At 34.8% G+C, this 20,910-nt stretch overlaps 1 protein-coding gene across 1 annotated transcript in view; it reads right to left on the minus strand.

The window, feature by feature from the left end:
* Nipped-A (Transcription-associated protein Nipped-A) overlaps positions 1-19,654 on the minus strand; it is an 86,744-nt gene extending 67,090 nt beyond the window's left edge. Inside the window, exons 1-13 of the mRNA XM_089252214.1 lie at positions 19,578-19,654; positions 14,800-14,925; positions 11,563-11,612; positions 11,236-11,346; positions 10,541-10,645; positions 10,361-10,444; positions 6,637-6,864; positions 4,097-4,263; positions 3,906-4,002; positions 3,644-3,782; positions 986-1,064; positions 646-850; positions 422-513 (exon numbers count right to left, since the gene is read on the minus strand). Of these exons, the coding sequence (XP_089108340.1) occupies positions 422-513; positions 646-850; positions 986-1,064; positions 3,644-3,782; positions 3,906-4,002; positions 4,097-4,263; positions 6,637-6,864; positions 10,361-10,444; positions 10,541-10,645; positions 11,236-11,346; positions 11,563-11,612; positions 14,800-14,863 (1,421 nt within the window). The 5' untranslated portion in view covers positions 14,864-14,925; positions 19,578-19,654. The remainder of the gene's footprint in view (positions 1-421; positions 514-645; positions 851-985; positions 1,065-3,643; positions 3,783-3,905; positions 4,003-4,096; positions 4,264-6,636; positions 6,865-10,360; positions 10,445-10,540; positions 10,646-11,235; positions 11,347-11,562; positions 11,613-14,799; positions 14,926-19,577) is intronic.
* Between the last annotated feature and the right edge of the window lie 1,256 nt (positions 19,655-20,910).

Consider the following 20,910-nt stretch of genomic DNA (forward strand, 5'->3'; position numbering starts at 1 on the left):
TAGAAATTTTGATCTAATAAAAACTTGAAGTTAAAATACTTATGTTTTTTCACCATAATTCAGGATTATGCAGAGAAACTTTTCGTAGACATTATACATAATTTTTTTCTGTTGATTTATAGATGGAATAGAATCGCTTAATTACGTACATGGCATAAATGTTAAAAAATTGGGAAGAGATCAAATGAAACCTTGCTAACTTGACATCTGCTCAAGTCGACACGCTCATATACTTTTGGGATGTCGAATTATCAAGGTTCTTCTGTGTATTATATAGGCAATAATCGTTAGAGGATAGTTACTTGGGATTTTCACTGTTTTAATCAATTTCTTATTTGGAAGCAACCCCTTTAAATAAAAGTAACAACTACCATTTATTGGCATTATGGCAGACTGAATTTTAAATGCAGCAAAAACTCACCACTTCTCGATGAGAACTGGCAACTGCAGCTTTGCGATAGCTTTGAACTTCAGTACAAAAACCTCTAACAACCGCATCAGCAATTCTCTTCCCTAAAAAACAATTTAAAAATATTTCAAATAAGGATGAACAAATAATTTTTTAAGGGGGGGGGGGGTGGAAGCTATTGAGTACAAGAACCTAAAAATTCAAGACATTACAAACAATACATTTAAAAAGCATACATTGCCATTTTCTTGATCAGATCGCACACGAATACATTCTACAAGATTCAAGAGGAGTCTACACGACATAGCTTGTATGGTTGTGAAAAGTGACTCATCATGGACGTTTTTGGAGAAAACCGTAACAGCTTTCTCTAGATCTTTCAGAGGTAAACGCTTCCTTACGTGATGAACCAAATCTGCAAGGGTGCTATAAGCCAATGGCCTGCAAATAAAAAATAATTACCAACAAATCTATTGGTGCTTAATCACGAAAGCAAATAATAAGTACTAATGTATACATGCATTTATTTCACTTCCATCAAAAATCATTTTAAAATGAAAACTGAATACTATCAACCTCAAAGACTCGTATGCAGTCCATCCAGACCCAATGAGAATATTTTCATCAAAAAGCTGCTCCAATGATCCCACAAAATCTAAAAATGACAAAAACACATCAAAATCAAACTAGACAAATATATCCTGGAAGAATTGCTTGATACACATTAATTACCATGACTATTTCAAATACGTAATTTAGTCTAACCCACTTATAATAAGAAACTTGTTTCGAGTGAAAGTGCTCATTAATCTCGTCACTTACTAAATTTGTATTCAAATGAAAAAAAATATTTTTGAAATCAAGTGCTTATAGCGATTAAGTTACGCATAAGATATCAATATTTGATGTATAAAATATTTTTTCACCTTTTTCCAGAAACTTATTGGTAGTTAAAGTATTTTGCTTGACATTTTCCTCCTAAAAAAAATACAGCACACCACATGGGAAAGAAAATTCCACTGATGGTTCTCTCACACAGTCTTTCTTTCGAACCGAGCAGAACTTTGGTCTATCGCCATAGACAATTTACTACCTATTGGGTTGTGCCAGGAGTATGTACCTAACAGTGAGTGTGTATATGGTGTTTAGTGTGAGTTTTCAGTACTGCTATCTATATTTCAAATACTCATGGAGTCTTGAAAGTAACTCAGGTTGAAAATTAGCCATTTTTTAAAATTCTGATATTGGTCTGTTTATGTTTGTTTTCCCATGTCCTCCTGTTGCTGTCTGCACATTAACAAACTTTATGAGGTTTTTGTATAATTACACGACTAACATTTATCCCTCGTCAAATGTATTATCTCAATATTATTAGAGGCAAATGAAACAGTTTTATGGTTCTAGCATTTATTCTTTTCATTCCCTCATTTTTATATTAAATTTTTCAGTTTCCCTTTCAAATTACTCTTTAAATCTTGGCTATCATGAAAATCTGCTTGCTAAAAGCAACAGAATCGCCATACAATTAGCATTGTACCCAACCAGATGCATTAATTGCTAAATCCAGACTATCTCTAATCTAAAAGCAAGCTCATTATAAGTTCAATCACTTTTTTTTTTATTATTTATTATATGGTGCATAGGTAACAGGGTGTGTATGAAATTTTATTGGCGAACCGTTGGTCCTAGATGTATACTTCCAATTAGAAAAAATTCAAATAATGTGTAGTACTCAAGATATGCCATTCATGTTGCAAGGAGTTGCATAGTTATTAAAGTAAATAAAAAAAATAACTTTTGGTACAGCGTCCAAAAACCTATTTAGAGAGTTGTTGCCTTGTCTCTCCCGATGCCAACTAAAAAAATTCAACATTACCAGAATCTACCCATTTTATATTTAAAATGTGTTTTTTTTTTAGTTCACTCTTGATCATGACACGAGATATTTTCCACGTATTTTTAGGGAAGCGATTGAAATTCAAAAACACAAAAACTGCTTCAACAGAAAGAAAGAGAATGAAGATCAACAGTGCTTGGTTTCCCATTTTAAAAATGCTACTTAGATTGAAATCCAAGCATTATCCAGAGCCCTTAAGAAAATTTCAGCCAATGGGGAAAACAGACTGGCTCAACAGACCAATCCTGACAAGGCAGTGCGACTCAAGCAGGGAGAAGTAGTAGTGGCTCGTAAGTAGTGGCTTTTTTGCCCGTGTTACGCAATTTTTGAAAATGTTCGCAACTTGTGCGAATGAAACGTCGAAAGACAAAAACTGTACTTCACGTCGGCCAAAAAAACCCACAAAAATTTTCTGATAAGTTTAATTTATATGATGGCCACAAAAGCCTGTTTCATTAAATACGATGTAATCAGATATAAAAATAGTTTTGTGCTCTGTGTACGAAAAGAGAAAAAAATTGTAAAATGAACAGATGAACATGGTTGTGATTGTGCATATATGTATAGATAGATACATGTATATGTATGGTGTTACATGTAATGTACTAACCGATATTCATAATACGTAATTTAATTATATAACCGTGATTGACTCAAAATGAGAAATCTAGCATTTTAACGTATACCGTAATTGTATATATATATATATATATATATAAATAGAAATACAATATAACATGTCTGATCTTTATAAAAGCTGTTTTCTTTCAGCTTTCATCAAAAATCATGTGATTATAACCCCTTTTAAACCTGATGGAAGGACTTATGGGGTCACAAAGTGTTTGTATTTATGTATTTTTATGTTTGTACCTATGTGTATGTATGTCTGTTTTTGTGATTTGTTTATTAAAAAATATTCATACTATAAATTATAGCTGAAATGTGTATAGAATTATATTTTTAAAACACATTGTTTTTCAACAATACACATGCCATTGGCAACCATTCTTTCTGAACAAGAATCTCTCGGAACCACTCAAGTGCTTCAGTCACTATTCAGGCACATTTTAAAAATATATAGTGTCCCATAAAAAAATAGGCTTTACTCTGATGTGTACCCATGTATTTACAATGAACTTAGTGATGAAAGCAACACCTACGCACCCCTATCACACAGCACACTAGTGAAACTGTAGAATTTAATTTCATTGCTTATCCACAACAAAACGATGTCCTTTCAAAAAAGGTGAGCTTCAAGACTCAAACCTCATTGGAATATATACTATACCAATGACTGACATGCCAAAACAAATGCTAGAAAACATGAAAAAACTTACTTTCACGTAATTCAGTGGCTAGTATATGCCTAGCAGCTATCAGAAGTTCCTTTCTAAGATGAGCAACTTCCTGCGGGCAAAGACTAAGTAGGCCCAGCATACCCCCAGCAAGACCAGCAGAATTTTCTTTCAAAACATCCTATGGTAATTTAATGAAACCTTAAGAAAATTAGCCTTCATTTGAATAAAAAATGCAGAATAACTTTCTATATTTAACCACACCAGGTAATGTGTATATACATGCAGATTGCTGCTGCCTCACCTGATATATCCGAACGATGTACGCTAAAAATGACAAGGTCTTGATCTGTGCTGCCATAAAGTCCACAAATACCTCCTTGTTGAAATTTGGATGCATCCTGAAACGTTAGGCAACAAAACAAACTTGTACGACCTCATTTTCTCAAATATTGGAACAAGTCTCAAATTGGACAGAAATAGCAATATTATTACCTATGCTCGGCTGAAGGTTGCAAAGATATAGTATGCATAATAAGAGGTATGAATTCTGCGACATCCTGATGAACATTTTCTTTGTATAACTGGTACATCAGAACCACAATGATGGGAAGCTCGGCTAAAACTTTCAATGAAAGCACTGCTCGAGGCAGTATATTGTACTGAAAAAGAAAATAAAAATTGAGAAAAATCAACAAAACAAACTTTGGATACACGGGTGAATAACTGCACATGAAAAAAATTATTTTATTACTTGCACAAAATCCTTTTTCCGAATTCCTGATTGATTAGTCTGACTACATTCTTAAATGTGAATATAAATGGCTGGGGGGAAAACTTATCGAGAGTATTTAATATAGTCGAGAGCACAGTCTATGTTTAGGCTTCAGAACAGCCATCACAACTAACAAATAGCTGAGCAAAAACAATCTCAAAAAAGATGTTTTAAAGTATTTCTCTATAAAATACAATTTATATAAAATTGAAAAATCAAAATTAGTTATATCCTCTCGTGACAAAGTTAAAAACATTAACAAATACCATTATATGCAAACTTTGTTATATCCGCATCCTCTTAATAAGCATGGATAAGAACTACAAAACTAATTCAGACATGCCAACATTGGCATGAAATCTCTCAGTGATGATGAATGCTGAGCTTTGACATTGGGGGCAGGGGTACCCCAATGACAACATAGTCCAATAAAAAATTGATTTTTAAAAAAAATTTTAATTTCACTTAAATACAACTAATAGGCACAAACTTAGGGATCAGGTCACATTAGCCCCCTTCCCCCAATCAACTTTTCCCAGTTCAAAGAGTCCCTTAGTAATTCATAATTACTCCATGCATATATACAGATGTCTGACAGCCCTTAGAACCCCCCCCCCCCCATTTTCTTTGTATCAGAGCTCCTAAGTACCTATGATGAAATATTCCTTCTGAAATAAGTTCCGCAGGCCAGACCACATGCTATCAGTACATATGAAGCCAGGTCCACACTAGCTGAGAGCTGAACCACTCAAAAATATAATTATAGCCTACAGAGCGGAATGGTTCTTACGATAAACATGTTGGGGTAAATCGAGAAGCTATTTCCATACTTAGAATAAGACAACCATAAGTATTCTTTATGGGCATTGTATAATATTTTATCATGTGTATATATTGTTTATAATTTTTATTAATTGCATTTTTAATTGGGTTGCTGTATTTTTTAAATATATGACATCCATATTTTTATGGGAATCTTTTTCTCAGCCACCTCGTTGGGCATTTTGCCTGTTGTGGCATTGTATTTGTATTCCGAAATTGTTGAGGTGAAGAAACCATTGTTGCTCAACAGTTTTTCGGGCATTTGCCCAGCTCTGACAAACTTTTAAAGTAGCCTACTATTCAAGTCAAGTCCTGTTTGATATACAGTCGAATCCCATTTTAACGAATAGCATTATAGCGAAAAAAAAAATTGTTTTAGCAAACACTTTTCTAATGCCTCAGATAAGTTGACATAGGAACAATATGAAAACTTGGAAATGCTTTATAACGAAGTGATTTCTCCTGTCTCTAGGAATTTGTTATAACTGAATTCGACTGTATATGTAAAATTTAAACACGATAGATGTAAAACTGTAGATTTGTATACAGAGAACACATAAAACTAATTTTATATATATAGATTATATAATCTACAAGCACTCCCGTTAACCAACAAAATTTTGTCACACAGGTGTCCGTTATAAAGTTTCTACTGTAAAAAAATTAACATTTCTTGTACGAGTACTAAAACCATCACAAAGTTGTCATTCAACGTTTTTCTCGCGATTTCCTTTTAACGAATCTTTCATGCCTTGGTAACACATAAGGACAGCAATTTGTCCTCACTCTAAATACTGTTGATCTGGGCGTTGAATCCAGTCATCGTGGATTCAGAACCCTTTACCAGATGCGAGGACCAGCACATAATCACGGGACCCCTTGGGAGGATGGAATTCACATATTCCATGTACTTTCCAGATTTCCTGATTTGCAAGTTCCGATATTAGACTTGTTATTAGCTCATTGTCATGCTCTAGCATCAGCCTTGATTGTGAGATAGTCACTGTATTCCTTTTATTTCAGCCCAAATATTCTGTCAACTCCTATTAATGGCAAATGGTATGTCGATTCGATCACAGACCCTTTTTCAGTCAGAGTTAGTCTTCTCTTGAACTCTCAAGTGTATACAAATTTAACATTATGGTAAAGATCTATAAGGATGTTTGCGATTTCAAAGATACAAATTAATAAAATACCGCAAGAAACTTGGACTAATTTCTTTAACAAAAGTACATATTTAAAGAGAAAGATTTCCGTAATATTGAGAGTATCTTCCATAGCTCCATAGTTCAGGGCTGTTGTCCGTAGAAACTATGGACAATTCATAACAGTTGGCAGCTCTATTAATAGGAAAACTCGGGATATATATGAAAATCCTTAATATTTATGTTATTAGCAAGTCAGGTTAATTTTAACTGAGTAAAAAAAATGGCCTTACCTGATTCATGGTAGCTTCTTTTTCCTTATCTTTCTTGCCAGACTTGTCATCAGTATCTTTTTTCTCGACTTGAACGCTTGTGGTAGTGAATGTCTCGCTCAACATTGCTTCGAGATTGATGACTGCAAGGTCTTTGACGAGTAAAGGCGACCTCGGGTCAAATATCTTATTCAAATGATGAGGCAACTTCTTGTAAATGTTTTTCACGAATAACAAGAAATCTTGAATCTAAATGGAAAACCACATTGAAAAAATAAAGGAAAAATTCAACATCTCTCGCATTGCACCAAAAAAATTTATTCATTGAAAGGTGTCCGATTCTCAATCAAAGTAATGAGAGGTTTATATTAAATATAAAAATTTATTGGCAATCAAGCATTTTTCTTATATGCGACAATATTCTCTGCTAACGATCAAGGAATAAATGTTACATTCCTTTTGCCGAATCACCCTTTCACATCACTCTAAAATCATACCTCGTTTTATATGTGACATCTCCCTGTTATACGAGTAAATACACGTATGTTACTCTATTACCGTATAATTATTTTTCAAAATGACTGGCTGGTCGTACATTGAAGACGTCTGCTTTAAAGAATGCTGCTGGGTCTATGCAAGCGAAAGAAGGTACGAGTTTACATATACCACATTTATGTTTGGTAAAATACTATATGAATTATATATATTGTATGAAAAACGATTTGAATCTGAATTAAATGGATCAGATCTTATCAGCACGATTATCACATGAACTCAACTGTCGATTCCTTCTCATTTTGAGATGGATTCTAAACAGGAGTCACATCAGGACAAGATTTCATCACTTCCAATGAAAAGTGAAATATACAGACTGAATAACTTTAAATTTTTATTTAAAAAAAAAAGATGGTTCAATGTTGAAATTACTGAGGGAGTGAAAATGAAGCTTTAGCGATTTCATTGCCATAACTTTCCCTTGAAAAACAACCTTTAAATTTCTTGAAGCTACATTATTTAGGCCCCCTTCTAGCTACGTATTGAATTACAGTAAAACCCTTAACTGAAATCCTGCAAACGCATTCATCCCTCTGTTATGGCCAAACTATAACTTTCCAGGAAAAACGCTATTTAAATAACACATTTAGAGTCCCTGCCTAACCGTAACCCTAGGGTACGGTCATGGACACTATTTCCATCAATCATTTCATTTCGTTAACACTCCCGTACAGACACTAAAATTTTTTGTTCAGATATTCCTTATCCTGTAATTACACACAAATTTCCCGTAATAAAAATCATACAGCCTCTAAGTAAACTTTTAGCTATTGCAGCTCATCCAAACCCACTGCCCATTCAATACAACTTCTAGGAATTATGAATTTTTTCATAACTTTTGGGTACTACGTTTAATAGTAAATAAAGTTAATTATAATGATTCTGTATGTTTTCTTTCGGTTAACGAATAGTACTTTCATCTCTAAAGATAATGTTTAATCAGTATTATAAAATTTCAAAGGAACTTGAATGGTACAGTAAACGTACAAAATTAAGTTTTATTCAATTGCTAATCAGTTTTACTAGACCTTAAAAAGAAAATACTGTGGCCTATATATAGCTTCAGCATTTTAACAAAAACTTTCTCAGGACATTTTTCTGGATGCGGCAGGACAACTGCACATAATTTAGAAATTGTGAAACTAGTTATGTCATTAAAACTGGGTTTAGTTCAAAATATATTTCAAAGATTTCGATAGGAACCTCTCCTTCCTTATTTGTGGTCATACCTCTTTTTTTCGGTCTAAATTTTTGTACTGCTGGTGTCTGCAGAAGAGGAGGTTTTACTGTATTTGAGAGTATCACCAGTATTAGAATTGAAAAATAAAAGTCACTGGTTACATGAACCTGCTTGTCCTCACATCATGATTGGTCCGCTAAACAAAATGTTTTCTAAATAGTAACTATTAATTATAATTAATTTCCCCAAATATATTAGCATTTAAAAAGATACCACTGGGAGAGGGGTGCAAAAAGCCATAAAAGTGCACTGCAGATCGGTGATTTTCCCCATAGGAGATTCTTCCTCGATTAATGTATCACAGCGGGAAGCGCTAAGTTTTCTGCCACTGGTCCCGCAGACCACCACAATTCTTTTCTCAGGGGTCCGATTGTTTAATCAGTGGTCTCTGACCAGCAGATCTACCAATGATTTTGAACGCTGACCATGATTGACATCACTAAATGACTGCCACAAAGCTGAGCTGGAAGAGATTTTTGCAATGGGATAAGTGTGGCAGAGTCCTGGTGTTCATGCACTCGGGTCTAATCATCCCCTGAAGTCTGGTGTTACACATAAAATTACAGGTGTAGAAATGACACCAGTGAGACCAGATGACAAAAATGTCATATCTCTTATCAGATCTTGAGCTGGGTTTATACACATTTTCGTGCAAAAAAATTTCCCTGACTTTCCAGTCGCATTTTCAAAAAATTCCAGGTTTTTTTTTTTTTAAATCAAAAATTTGATAATTAATAAAGATTAACAAATTAATGGTGTTATAAAATTATTTATATTAATTATAACACTAATAATGTTAATTACAATATCATAACACACAACCATAGATTATTAATTACATTTTTTTATACATGCATTTCTGCTTTTCAAATACACCCGATCGATGGGAAAATGAGACAATTAAGGAATAAAAGATTTTCCCTTTCTGCAATTTCAATGCCCACAAGATTTAAGCCTTTATTGTTGTTTCCTTTGCGACATAATTTAGTCAGACATAGTTGGTTTCACTGCATCACAATTCTTTGCAGTTGGCTTGCACTCACGTAAGCGCTAGAAGAGAAGTCCAGCAATCTGGAAGGGGGGGGGGGGTGTTTACTAAACTCCTGATTTCACATGCTCAGCATGGCTCTGAATAGCTTATCGGTCCATGTTGCTGAAATTGAGCATTTCGCTGCAAAGCTGATGCCACGCTTTATATAGATCATTTTTGACTCCTTCGATCCAATCAGACTACTGAAGATTTTCATGTTCTTATCCACCCACACAAGATACAAAACAGTTTTCCTACCATACATCAGTTTCAAAAAAAAAAAAAAACCACACGGGTTATCCGCCATTTCTAACTGAAGTCAAATTACAAAATTATTGCGACTGAGCTTTGTACCCATGACTTTTTATGATGCGTAGCTACAATGTTTACGTAAATACAAGAAGTAGTTATAATAAGGTCGCAGCAATACGCTTTTCCACATAGACATATAAAATCTTCATTCCTCCTCGGACGTATCTAGTTTTTTAGATACATTGTGATATTTTACAAACTATCAATATTAACAATTTTTCAGAATTTTTTTTATGAGGGAATTTTCTCTTATGATTTTAATTAATTGTTCTTTTTTCCCTGATCAGACGACAATCTGTTCAGGGAAATGATTTTCCAGGTCATCCGAAATTTCCAGGTTTTAGAACAAAAATGGGTCATTTTCCTGTTTTCCCTCGACTTTTTTTAATAAAATATTTTACCCCTAACTTTTCCAGGTTTCCTCTGACCCATACAAACCTTGTTTGTGCTTTGTCTGGTTTTCGAAAAAAATTACAGTTCGGAAGAGAGTGAACGACAAACAGTTTGATTGCTGACTGCTAGATGCACGAAATCAGGTATGCATAATATTCAGCAAATAAAATGATGTTATTAAAGATGCACAAAGAAAACAATTTTTAAAGTCTTGCCTCTGGACTGAAGTCAGGTCTGAAGTTCTTGTGAAGTTCTATAATTATACGCAGGCAAACCAGAACATTTTCTTCATTTTCCACCTATAAAACAATATATTCATACAACTATAGCATCATTCATATGTTGCATAATAAAAAGCTACGAAAAAAAGTTACATTACACAAAAACAAACTTGCCTTCAGCAGTCTGAACATGACACTCAAGATATCTTTGGAATGTTTGCGCAGGTGATCATTTGCTGGAAAGCGATGAATAAGCTCCAAAATCAGTTTACGCCTTTGCTATGGAAAAATTCAAAACAGATTTGTGAATTACAATCATGTTCACCATAACAATTGTAGAGCTATTCTCAGACTTACACAATTTTTTATGGACATTTCAAATCATAAAGTGAAATATTTGGTGCTATGGGACATCTTAAATTGATGTTAACATTTGGCAATAAAATGTCTTCAAAATCCCATTTTATTAGCAGCCTTTGATCACATAATTACAGGAATAAGGGGTAAAAAGTGGGTTTCAAGAAACTAAAACTGGTAAACTGACAAAATTTAATTCGGAAGAGAAAAGTTGAAACAAAATCTAAACAGAAGGAAGACTCAAAGCTTATTTTTACTTAAGAACATGATTAGTTCTAAGCATTGTCCATAAGTCTCTTAGAAGCGGGTAGATATTAATGGAATAAATCTAAAAAGACCTTATTTAGAAATTTCAAAAGCAGTTTTTAAAATCAAATGTGAAAACAAATGTTTCAATGCCTGATAATTGTGCTGAAACATTTAAGAAATTAACAAAACAAGATTAAACAACTTATTGATACTCGTGGTGACTTGAGAAAGCTATAATCAACCACATACGCATCCATAATTACCTGAAGCGGATGCTCTGCAATGAAGCAATTTTCTCCATCTTTGAGTATTCGCAAGAAGACTTGAACAGTGGGATCAAGAAACGCTGGATAGTGAGGATTCGCAAGTATTGTCTGGAAATGGAAATGACATTTAATGAAATTTAAAAATACTGAAAAGTTTCACATGAAACGATTCAAAATCATACTAGTCAACATTTTTAAAACCTAATCTAAAAAAAGTGAACGTTCATTGGATTCATAAAAAATATATCAATATAGTGATCTAATAACTAGATATATTAAATTCAAGGATACAAAGAGTTGTATAAGCATTAAAAAAAAACTAACCTCTAATTCAACACTCAAATCCTGAAGAACTCTTAATTTCTTCTCCTCACCTAAAAGAAAAATACATTAATAAATGCTATAATGAAACTTCAGTTGACTTTCATAAACACAGCAGTAGTATTAATCTATTAGTGGTATTTCTATAACTTCAGGGACGCCAGACCTGTGATAGGCAAGCTTTTTTTAGAAGCGGGCCAAAAAACATTTTTTTGGCAGGCCAGACATGATTTTAACATTGATTCATAATCAAGGTATGAAAAAACTTTTTTTAAAAATTAAAAAAAATTAGATTTTTGATTTTAATCAGATTTTTATTAATTAACTGATTGCTTAATTAAAACAAATGTTAATTATTAAGAATGGTTTTTTTTCTCCTAATTGCTCAAATTTAAACATCAATGAATAAACTACAAACAAGCAAAAAATATAAACACTAAAAGTCTCTTTATGCAACATGAAAGGTTGCCAAACCCAAATTAAATTCATGGATTAACATTTTTATTGTAAAGTGGTTTTATTCACGAGAGCCCCCCCCCCCCCCCCCGCAATTAAAGTTAATGCATGGTGGCAGTAATACACATATGGTGCAGACATCCCATTCACTTGATGTACAACCAAAGGGTCATTCAGCATCAACTAAATAAAACATTCTATTGACAAGATGGTTTCTGGCACAATTTGTGGACATGTTTCTGACTTTCACGATGCTGCTTAATACTTTAAATCTGAAATAATAAAAATGTCTGTGTTGGTAAAAAAAGAGAAAACTCAAAATTTAAATACGAAAAGTCAAGTCAAAAGCCCAATGATATCTACTTTGAATCAGCAATTAGGGCAAGGCTTTAAACATAAAATTATTTGTTTTTTTTTTTAAATCAGGGAAACCTTAGTGTCACATTGTAATGCAATGAAAATATGTGGTGCAGTTATGCTAAGTTCAACTCCCTACTCATAGTTTAAATTTTTATGCTTAGTGATGCGTTGTACAATTTGAAAACTGCCACGGTTTCGTTGCGAATGAGACAATGGTTTATCCTTTACAACTGTGGAAAAATAAATATGCATATTTTAGTAAATTTGTGCATATTTATTGCTTATATGTTCCATTTTATTGCACATAGAAATTTATTTAAAAACTTTTGTATTTAAATTCTCAATTATATATTCCACATGCAAACACAAAAACATCCTCTTAAATGATGTTTTTTAAATACTGAAATTGAAAATTTCTACACCATTACAGTAGTCACGTTTATCTGACCTTCGCTTATCCTACGTTCCACTGTAAAAAACAAATAAACACATCAATCGCCAACAAGAACTGCAAGTTTTGTGAGCATGAAAGTAACTTATTTTTATGGCTCCCAACTCTGCTGCAGCACAGTGGCACACCCGTCTACGCTATGACTCGTGTCTCTCATTTGCCCCACCCTCACTCACTGTCACAACAGTGCAGTTTAGCATTGTATGCAGATCGGTGTATTATCTGTTACATGCATATGTAAGAAAAGCTGTTAGGCGATAAAAGTATGAAAACAGAAAGCACAGATGAAACTGAAGAAACCATTCCACCTTTAATGCAACGTATCACTGGATGTCAGGATACATCTTTGCAAGAAATCGAAAGTTTGATGAAGGATGGTAATCGGTGTGAAATAACTGATAAAATTGCTCTTGTCAATTGACATCGAAATTGAAGATAACCAACTGTTGAGCCTTTCAAAATTTCGCATAACGATGGAATCGAAGCTCTGGAAACTGCTATTAAATACACTGAGCAGAAAGAAGCTACAGGAAAAGCTGAGCAAAATAAATCTCTTATCGCTCTCACCCGTTTTTTTTTTATCTTTCTTTCACAGCACAGCAATACCCCACCCAAGTGAAAAATAAAAACCCTTGCGCCACGAACATATGTACTTTAATACACACATGTAATAAATAATCCACATTATAAATCTGGATAATCCACACAGAAATAGACGAATGGTACATAATACAACCAAATTTAAAATCAAAAATACAAAATTAAAATTCACAAATAAACTACAGCGTTTGAAGTTATTAGGCCTTGGCCTAACAAAAGCAGTTTAATACCATGAATAATAAGGGGGGGGGGAGAACAAAATCTGTGCTTAAACAAGACTGAGTAACGTTCAACAACGCAATAGCGCAGAAAATTGTTTCAACTAATCGCTAACATGTGCATGCGAATATACAAATAAGAAATAAAAGGGAATGTAATAAAATTGCTACAACTATAACCATAAATGTGATTTCGCTTTTACTTTGTCATTATCCTCTAATTCCCGAATATAAAAAAAAATGAACAAAAATGCTGAAAATGCTAATATATTAAAATATCTGTATGTCAATAAATGACAGCAGGGCCCAGCTTCACAAGACGTTATTTTTTGTCATCTTAATGCACCTGATCCACATGATTAAATCATAGAAAATGTAATTTTTTTCGTAACATGCCCAGTATTATTTCACAAAGCAGGTTTAAAGCCCTAGCAGAAGAAAAAGACAGTATAATTCAGTTGGAGGGCATGCACAAAGAAAATGTTTCCAAGATGCCACATTTGGCAACTTTCCGAAGAATATCTAAAGTGCATGCCACCCGCATTGATTGTTCTGTGACGTACTTTATAGATTACGGAATATTTGCTGTGCGGCAGATGGAGCCTAAACCATGTAGGGTTTGAAAGGAAAAGGAAGTAAGTGTTTATATTAACGGTTCTAGCCAGTTCAGAAATTTAGTCGAAGGGAATGATTGCAATGACTTATCAAGACCAAGACTAGCCATAGATATTCAAAAAACACTTATGGCATAGCAGAAAAAACTCAACCGAGAAAGTGAGAGAGGTGTACAGCAATCCGCAAATGGAGCCTGCTGCAAACTATGTACGACATACCGAGATCTGCGAAAAGGGGGGAGGGGGTTAATAAAACCAGAATAAAAGATGGGAAAGAAGAAAGTTCAATAGAATTTTTTACACCACACCTTCATTTTCCCATTTTTACGTTTAATTTTTTAAATCATGCATCTCATACTCGAATACTTCAACATAAAAAGGAAATTGCAACACCAAAATAATACTGAATGTCCTGGAGCAAAGAGAAAACAGACTTGATAGACCGATCTTGACAGATATTCGGCTCATCGAGAATTAATGTAAATATGCAGTTTAAAAACGTTGAATGTACAATTATAATAAAGAAACACTTGAAACTTACTAATACTGGGATCTGTCAATATGTTTGCAAATGAATGCATGAATACTGTGTTTTCTTGAGCCATTGTCGATTCCCTGATCAGGAATTCTTCTAATCGCCAGAAATATATTTCTTATCACATCTTACCTTTTTAAAAAAAAAAAAAAAAAACAAGAAACATTATCAACACAGGAAACATTTGTTTTTAAAAAGAAAAAAACGAATTTAATCAAGAACATCAATCATCACAAAATCGAGGTAAGTTACGACAAAAAATATACACATAAACTACTATATACAATAGTTATGAGGTACATTCTTGATAGAGAATTCATCCTCATTCAACTGAGGATTTTGATTTTTTTACAAAAAAAATCATGACAGATTGGGAGTTTGAACGTTGCATTGGATTGAATGGTCTTTTTAAGCTGTTACATTGGAATAGGGTTACCAGACACTTTTCGATGTTGTTTCAAGCGACCTCCTATATGTTTCGGCCATTTCTGTAATCCTTTTCAAGTTTCTAAAAAAATTTTCTGGGGAAAACTTTTTCAACATATTTCATTGATATGAGCGTTTATCAATGTTTTCCCTACACACTTTCACCATTTCACTGTCAAAATTCCCAGAATACAAGAATGCTATACGACTATAAGAAAAGGGAATATGTTATTCTAATTAAGACCCACCAGCTTAACCGGGGATAAAAGTCCCAAAAAACCGCTCTGAAAGAAAAAAAACTAACATCCATTTTAAGAATATCATTGTTTGCTCATTAACAGCTAAAGTTGTATACTGAGGTGGGAAGGCTGTGCCATCTTAATGCATGGGGCTCAATTACAGAAAGAGCCTCACGAAAACGAGATCTGAAATTTCTGACAGCAAATATGTAAATTGGATAGCTACTTTAATGCACACCAAACTCCGGTCATGTATCATCATATGGCATTTCCCACCAGTGGAGTTAAGTGGGAAATGATGGCTCCATCCATCGGTGGTGACCATAGGTGAAGAACTTGCTTCTGGTGTTCTATGCCCAGATTCAAACCCGTACACCTTGATGGTATCCTTCACAGTGAAAGGCAAGAGTCTTACAACTGTGCCATTCGGGTGACAAATTTGATAGCTGGTATTTCTGACCAGACAAGGGCACTAGAAAAATCATTTTGCCCAGGGAGGCTTCTGATGCCATAAAGATGGCGTTGAGATAGAAGAGAAAGTTACCTCTTCCAGTCAGAAATGTAGAAAATAATCCAAGTTCCTAAATCTTAAGGACTTCGTCATAAAAGGGGCACCATCTATTGTAAAAATTAGGAAAAATGGCATTTGCTAAGCATACGTGCATATATAGGCATCTTTTTCAGTTTCCGAATCTGGTAACCCTACACACATCTCTTCATTTTGATACAAGTATTTGTTTTTCTTCCACCAATAACAGTCAAAATTCCCAGAATTTTTTTTTTTTTTAATGGTTTTGTTTTAGATTGGAAAAAATTGTGGGGCTGGTTTTACTGGCCACTATAGTGACGCCATCTGTTGTGTAAATCGGGATGTGACATTAAAGGTAAATGCTAAGGCATCCTTTCTCAGTTTTCAAATCCGATAACCCTATATATAAAGAAAAATAACGTGGAATGAATAAGGAAACAACCAGGACTCTTCAAACAGGAATGGGACGATCGCAATAACGCATGGTCGTTATAACACGTGCCGACTGTATTACAAATATATATGTACAATTTATGATCTTTGATATTGCAGTAAAACCTCTTAAATCTAGACTTCTCGGGACCTAGGTTATTCTGGATGAACTTTAGTTTATTTGTTCCAAGTTGCCATATTTAAAGCAGTAATGTGCCTCTGAGCATATAGATTTATATTTTTCTTCAGGCTGGGTGCACGCTACTTTGACAAGCCCATTTTTACACATGTTGATTTGTATGGCATAACGTTTCAATTTTTATGACTAGCCAGTATGCATTACACCAAAACAATAATCTTTGCTCTATAACAGTGGTTCTAAACCTTTTTGACTCAAGGAGCCCTTTTTTAGAAAAAAAAATTCTATGGCGGAGCCCTGTAGAGGGAAATTTTTTAGTTATTCATCAAAGTTATTGATTTATAACATTTTATAACTATTAACATTTATAATAATTATTTTTTAATTTCAGTCTTTTTTATTTATCTTGAGCAGCCGTAGAGCCCCTGGAGAGTGCACAAGGAGCCCTAAGAGCTCCGCGGAACACCGCGGTTGAGAACCGCTGCTCTATAGAGTACATTATTTTCACGCTTTGCTACTACCGAAATTGTTACATTTTCATTTTTCCACTGACAAAATTCCCCTATGCATTTCCACTGCATAACTCACTGGCCACTGCACATGATTCACATACAGTAACATAGTACTGCAGCACCATCCAGAGTTACAACTACATGCTTGGTCAGCTGGGATAAACACATATTTTTTGACGTCCCTCCTCCTTAATGTTAGAGAGAATAAAGGGTTTAAAATTACATCCTAGGAACCAGACCCGCCTGCTACTCTTAATTACAGCACTGGTGCAATCTGTTAACGGAAATGCGTACCCAAAAGAAAATAAATTTAAAAATATTCTGACTGGACGCAATGAACCCATCAGATAACTTTTGTCACCACCCACGTTTGGTAAAGTTTTGAGTAAACTGACTGTTACGCACTCAAACCCAACTAGATAAGATAACGCTATTCAGTAAATAGTGTCATCTGAGTAATAAGAGAATGTGAAGGCTGCACCTATTAGATCAGTTATGCCCAGGAATGAGCTCAAGTATTTTGTGGCCCAGTGCAAAAACAGCTTCATGTTCCTGCTGCACCCTTCACACCTACTTAAATCTGGCCTGGGCTATGCCCAGGGCCGCAATTAGATAGATGATTAGTAACCTGGAGCAAGTACACATTTTGACCCCCCCCCCTTATAACATTTGAGAGGCTTGCGAAAATAAAAATTGTGCTCCCTCTGGTCCAACGACCAGACAAGAGACCCACCTGCTCCCCCAAGCTGCGGCAATGGTTGTGTCTGACAGAGAAAGAATATTTTGCTGAGAATTTTTAGATAAGGCAACTAATTTTTTTTATGGGTAGTGTATTATACAGTGATTCAGAAAAGACTGGAAAAACTTTAAGAGGTGATAGTACAAGCAATTGTCATAAAAGAATGGATGGTCTAACATGAAACGGCGGAACAGCTGTCGTATGGTCCACCACTTGGCGATTATTTGGTGGCACACATGTCTGATGGCCCGATGAAGAGTCGCCAAGGCCGTCAGACACTACGGACGCCGAAAAAAAAAACAGCATGCAAAACATAATAGAAACCACCAAGCATAAAAATAGAAAAAAATATCAGTTAAAAAAAATTACACCTGGCCCATTTTTTTAATAAAAAGATCTGGGCATAAGGAATTCCGGGCATAAATATTCTATGTATTAAAACTAAAACCCGGACCCTTTTTTTTAAATAAACGGATCCGGGCATGTTGAATAAATACTCTATGCACTAAAACTAAAACCTGGACCCTTTCTTTTTAATAAACGGATCCGGGCATGAAAAATTCTGTAGGTTCATTTTAAATAATAAACCGATAAAACGGAAGGCATGGCAATAGATGAATAACTAATAAATACAACGAAATAATAAAATGGTATGATACAACCTGAGCAGTAGATAATCCAAATAACTAGAGCTACAGAAAGGAGGAATAATGAGAGAGAGAGAGAGAGAGACGCGCTGGAAATGGAACAACGGCTGCTTAGAATTTTTGAAAAAAACACGGTGAACAAAAGAAAAATCCTGTTTGGTAAAGCCATCGCCATCTAATATCACCCAACGAAACCAGAAAAGTGTTAAAAAATACGGCAACCCAGAGAAGCATTATGACGGTCTTGGCGACTTATCGCGAGAAAAAAGTCGCCAAAGTCGTGGCGGACCATACTGCATCTGTTCCCACGGGAAGAACAAGAAACCACATGCAAATCTGCGTCAGTGAATAAAAGGTGCGGACGCCAGCCTTGTGAAGTTATTCCAGCGTAAAACTGTTCTAACAGTTGTAACGTACGGGATAATGGTGCACCCCTGTAACAGGGTTTACATTTCATTTTACACCATGCATTTCTTTGATGAAAATTATTTTTCTGTGTACTACCACCTCTTTAAAGTTTTTCCCATCTTTTTTGAATCGCCCTGTATATATTTTACAATGTATGCTCTTATATTTGGGATGCTGTATTTTGATTATATTTGGCATCCATATACACATTTTTTACATCACCTTTGAGCCACCTCATTGAGCGATTTCCCTTTTGTGGCCTTTTATTTATGCAAAACCAATATGTGAAAATGCATTTTCAGTTAAGTTTCCCATTTGACACCTTGTACACACTGGAAAACACCCAACAGCGCGTTATATTTAGGCCAATAGAAAATGAATTAGTTGAGAAACCTACTATACGGAGTAAGTTCGGACTCGCTTTATGTAACAAGCTAAGTATATATTCACGGGCCAACCTCATACTAAATGCTTAACACGCGAGTATTTTATAAATTTAGAGGATTGGATAAATACACGTGAGAGCTTTCACGTGTATTAACATAGACCAAGTAAATACTAGCAACAATTTCAAGACACAATAAAAGAATTAACTCCCTAATTAAGTTTGGGTAGCTGCCTCTCCCCCATTTACTTATGTATTATTTATTAATTATAACTATTTGGAAAAAGTAAATTGCTAAATTTAGAGGATTGGTATCAAATATACTCACGCTCTCACTCCCAAGCTCAACAAGCCAAGACCGACTGTGTTATTCGAGTTGAGGAAGGAAAGCCACAATAAAATTTTCATGTGCAATCAAAGATCATTCGGTGATTTCACCACAAAGATTTATCGAGGTATAGCGAGCGCCATCTCAACAGCGGAATAAAAAATACTAGAGCGGAAGTCCCACTTGTCCTCCGGCAGGAATTGGCACAGATATGGCTTACTCCGTTTAACGAGTCACTCCGCTTACAAAGTCATATTTTTGCTCTCCCAAGAGTGACTCATTAACGAGATTTGACTGTACTTGTTTTTAGGAAAGGAAACACGTGTCTCCGTGATACATTGGTCAGTGTACTTTCCCAGATTGCAAGAAGATCAAAGTTCAATTTCAGGTGTGCAGACAACAAATTTCACTTTGCAAAGTTATTATGAGGTAAGTCTCTCTTCCCTTGGTCGAATATGTTTTGTTTTTGAATTTTTAGGGTCAAGCAAAGTGGTTAAGGAATATCTTTACCCAGTTTTGGGGGGGTCAAGAGAGATGTTTAGTTCAGTTCCGTGCTCTCAAAGCCCACAAACTGAACTGGATAGGTGAGTTCAGTTCTTTTTCCTGGCTAATGAGGGAAGAATGAAGATCATCAGAAAAAGCAGGGAGAATTGCACCAGTGATGATAATCTCTTCCAGTGAAATTTCCCTCAAAAAATTTCCTTTTGACAAAATTTTTCCCACGCACTCAGAAAAAATGTGCTGCCATAATCAAGTATTTTGCAATAGAAAAGTATTGCACTGCATTAGTTTCTTTATTTTTTGCAAAAATTCTTTTGTTTGATGAACTCTCAAAATTTCCCACAAATGCTAAGAAATTTCCCGCTTGGGTAAATATTGACCAATTTTTCCCACGAATATGGGAAATTTCCCACGAGTTACCCTCACCGAGTTGCACTGTTTGATCGCAGTTATTGCTGATGCTGTCATCTAGTTTCAAAGTCTAAAACTACTCATGTTGTGACGATTAAGTTGATTTTTTTTCCTTTTTTTTCAAATCGTAATAACGCTGATGTTTAACTCGTCGGAAGTTGTATGGAAGAAATACAAAACACCATTCTCTCTTTCACTGCCAGTACTAAGCCAAGTGTGCGTGTGCTGATTTGAGATTTAAAAAATATCAATAAATAAGGGGCCGTTCAAGTATTACGTAAGCAAATTTTTAGCCATTTTTGACCCCCTCCCCCCCCCCATTGTCAGCAAAAGTCAGCAAAACGCTGACCCTCTCCCCCCCCTTGTCAGCTCTGCCCCTCTGAATCCTAACTCATATTTTCATAAAGGGTGGTTGATGACG

The sequence above is a fragment of the Pholcus phalangioides genome, unplaced genomic scaffold (genome assembly GCF_987345545.1).
Source record: "Pholcus phalangioides strain wild (caught in Gottingen) unplaced genomic scaffold, Ppha-v1.0 ptg000028l_1, whole genome shotgun sequence".
Classification (NCBI taxonomy): domain Eukaryota; kingdom Metazoa; phylum Arthropoda; class Arachnida; order Araneae; family Pholcidae; genus Pholcus; species Pholcus phalangioides.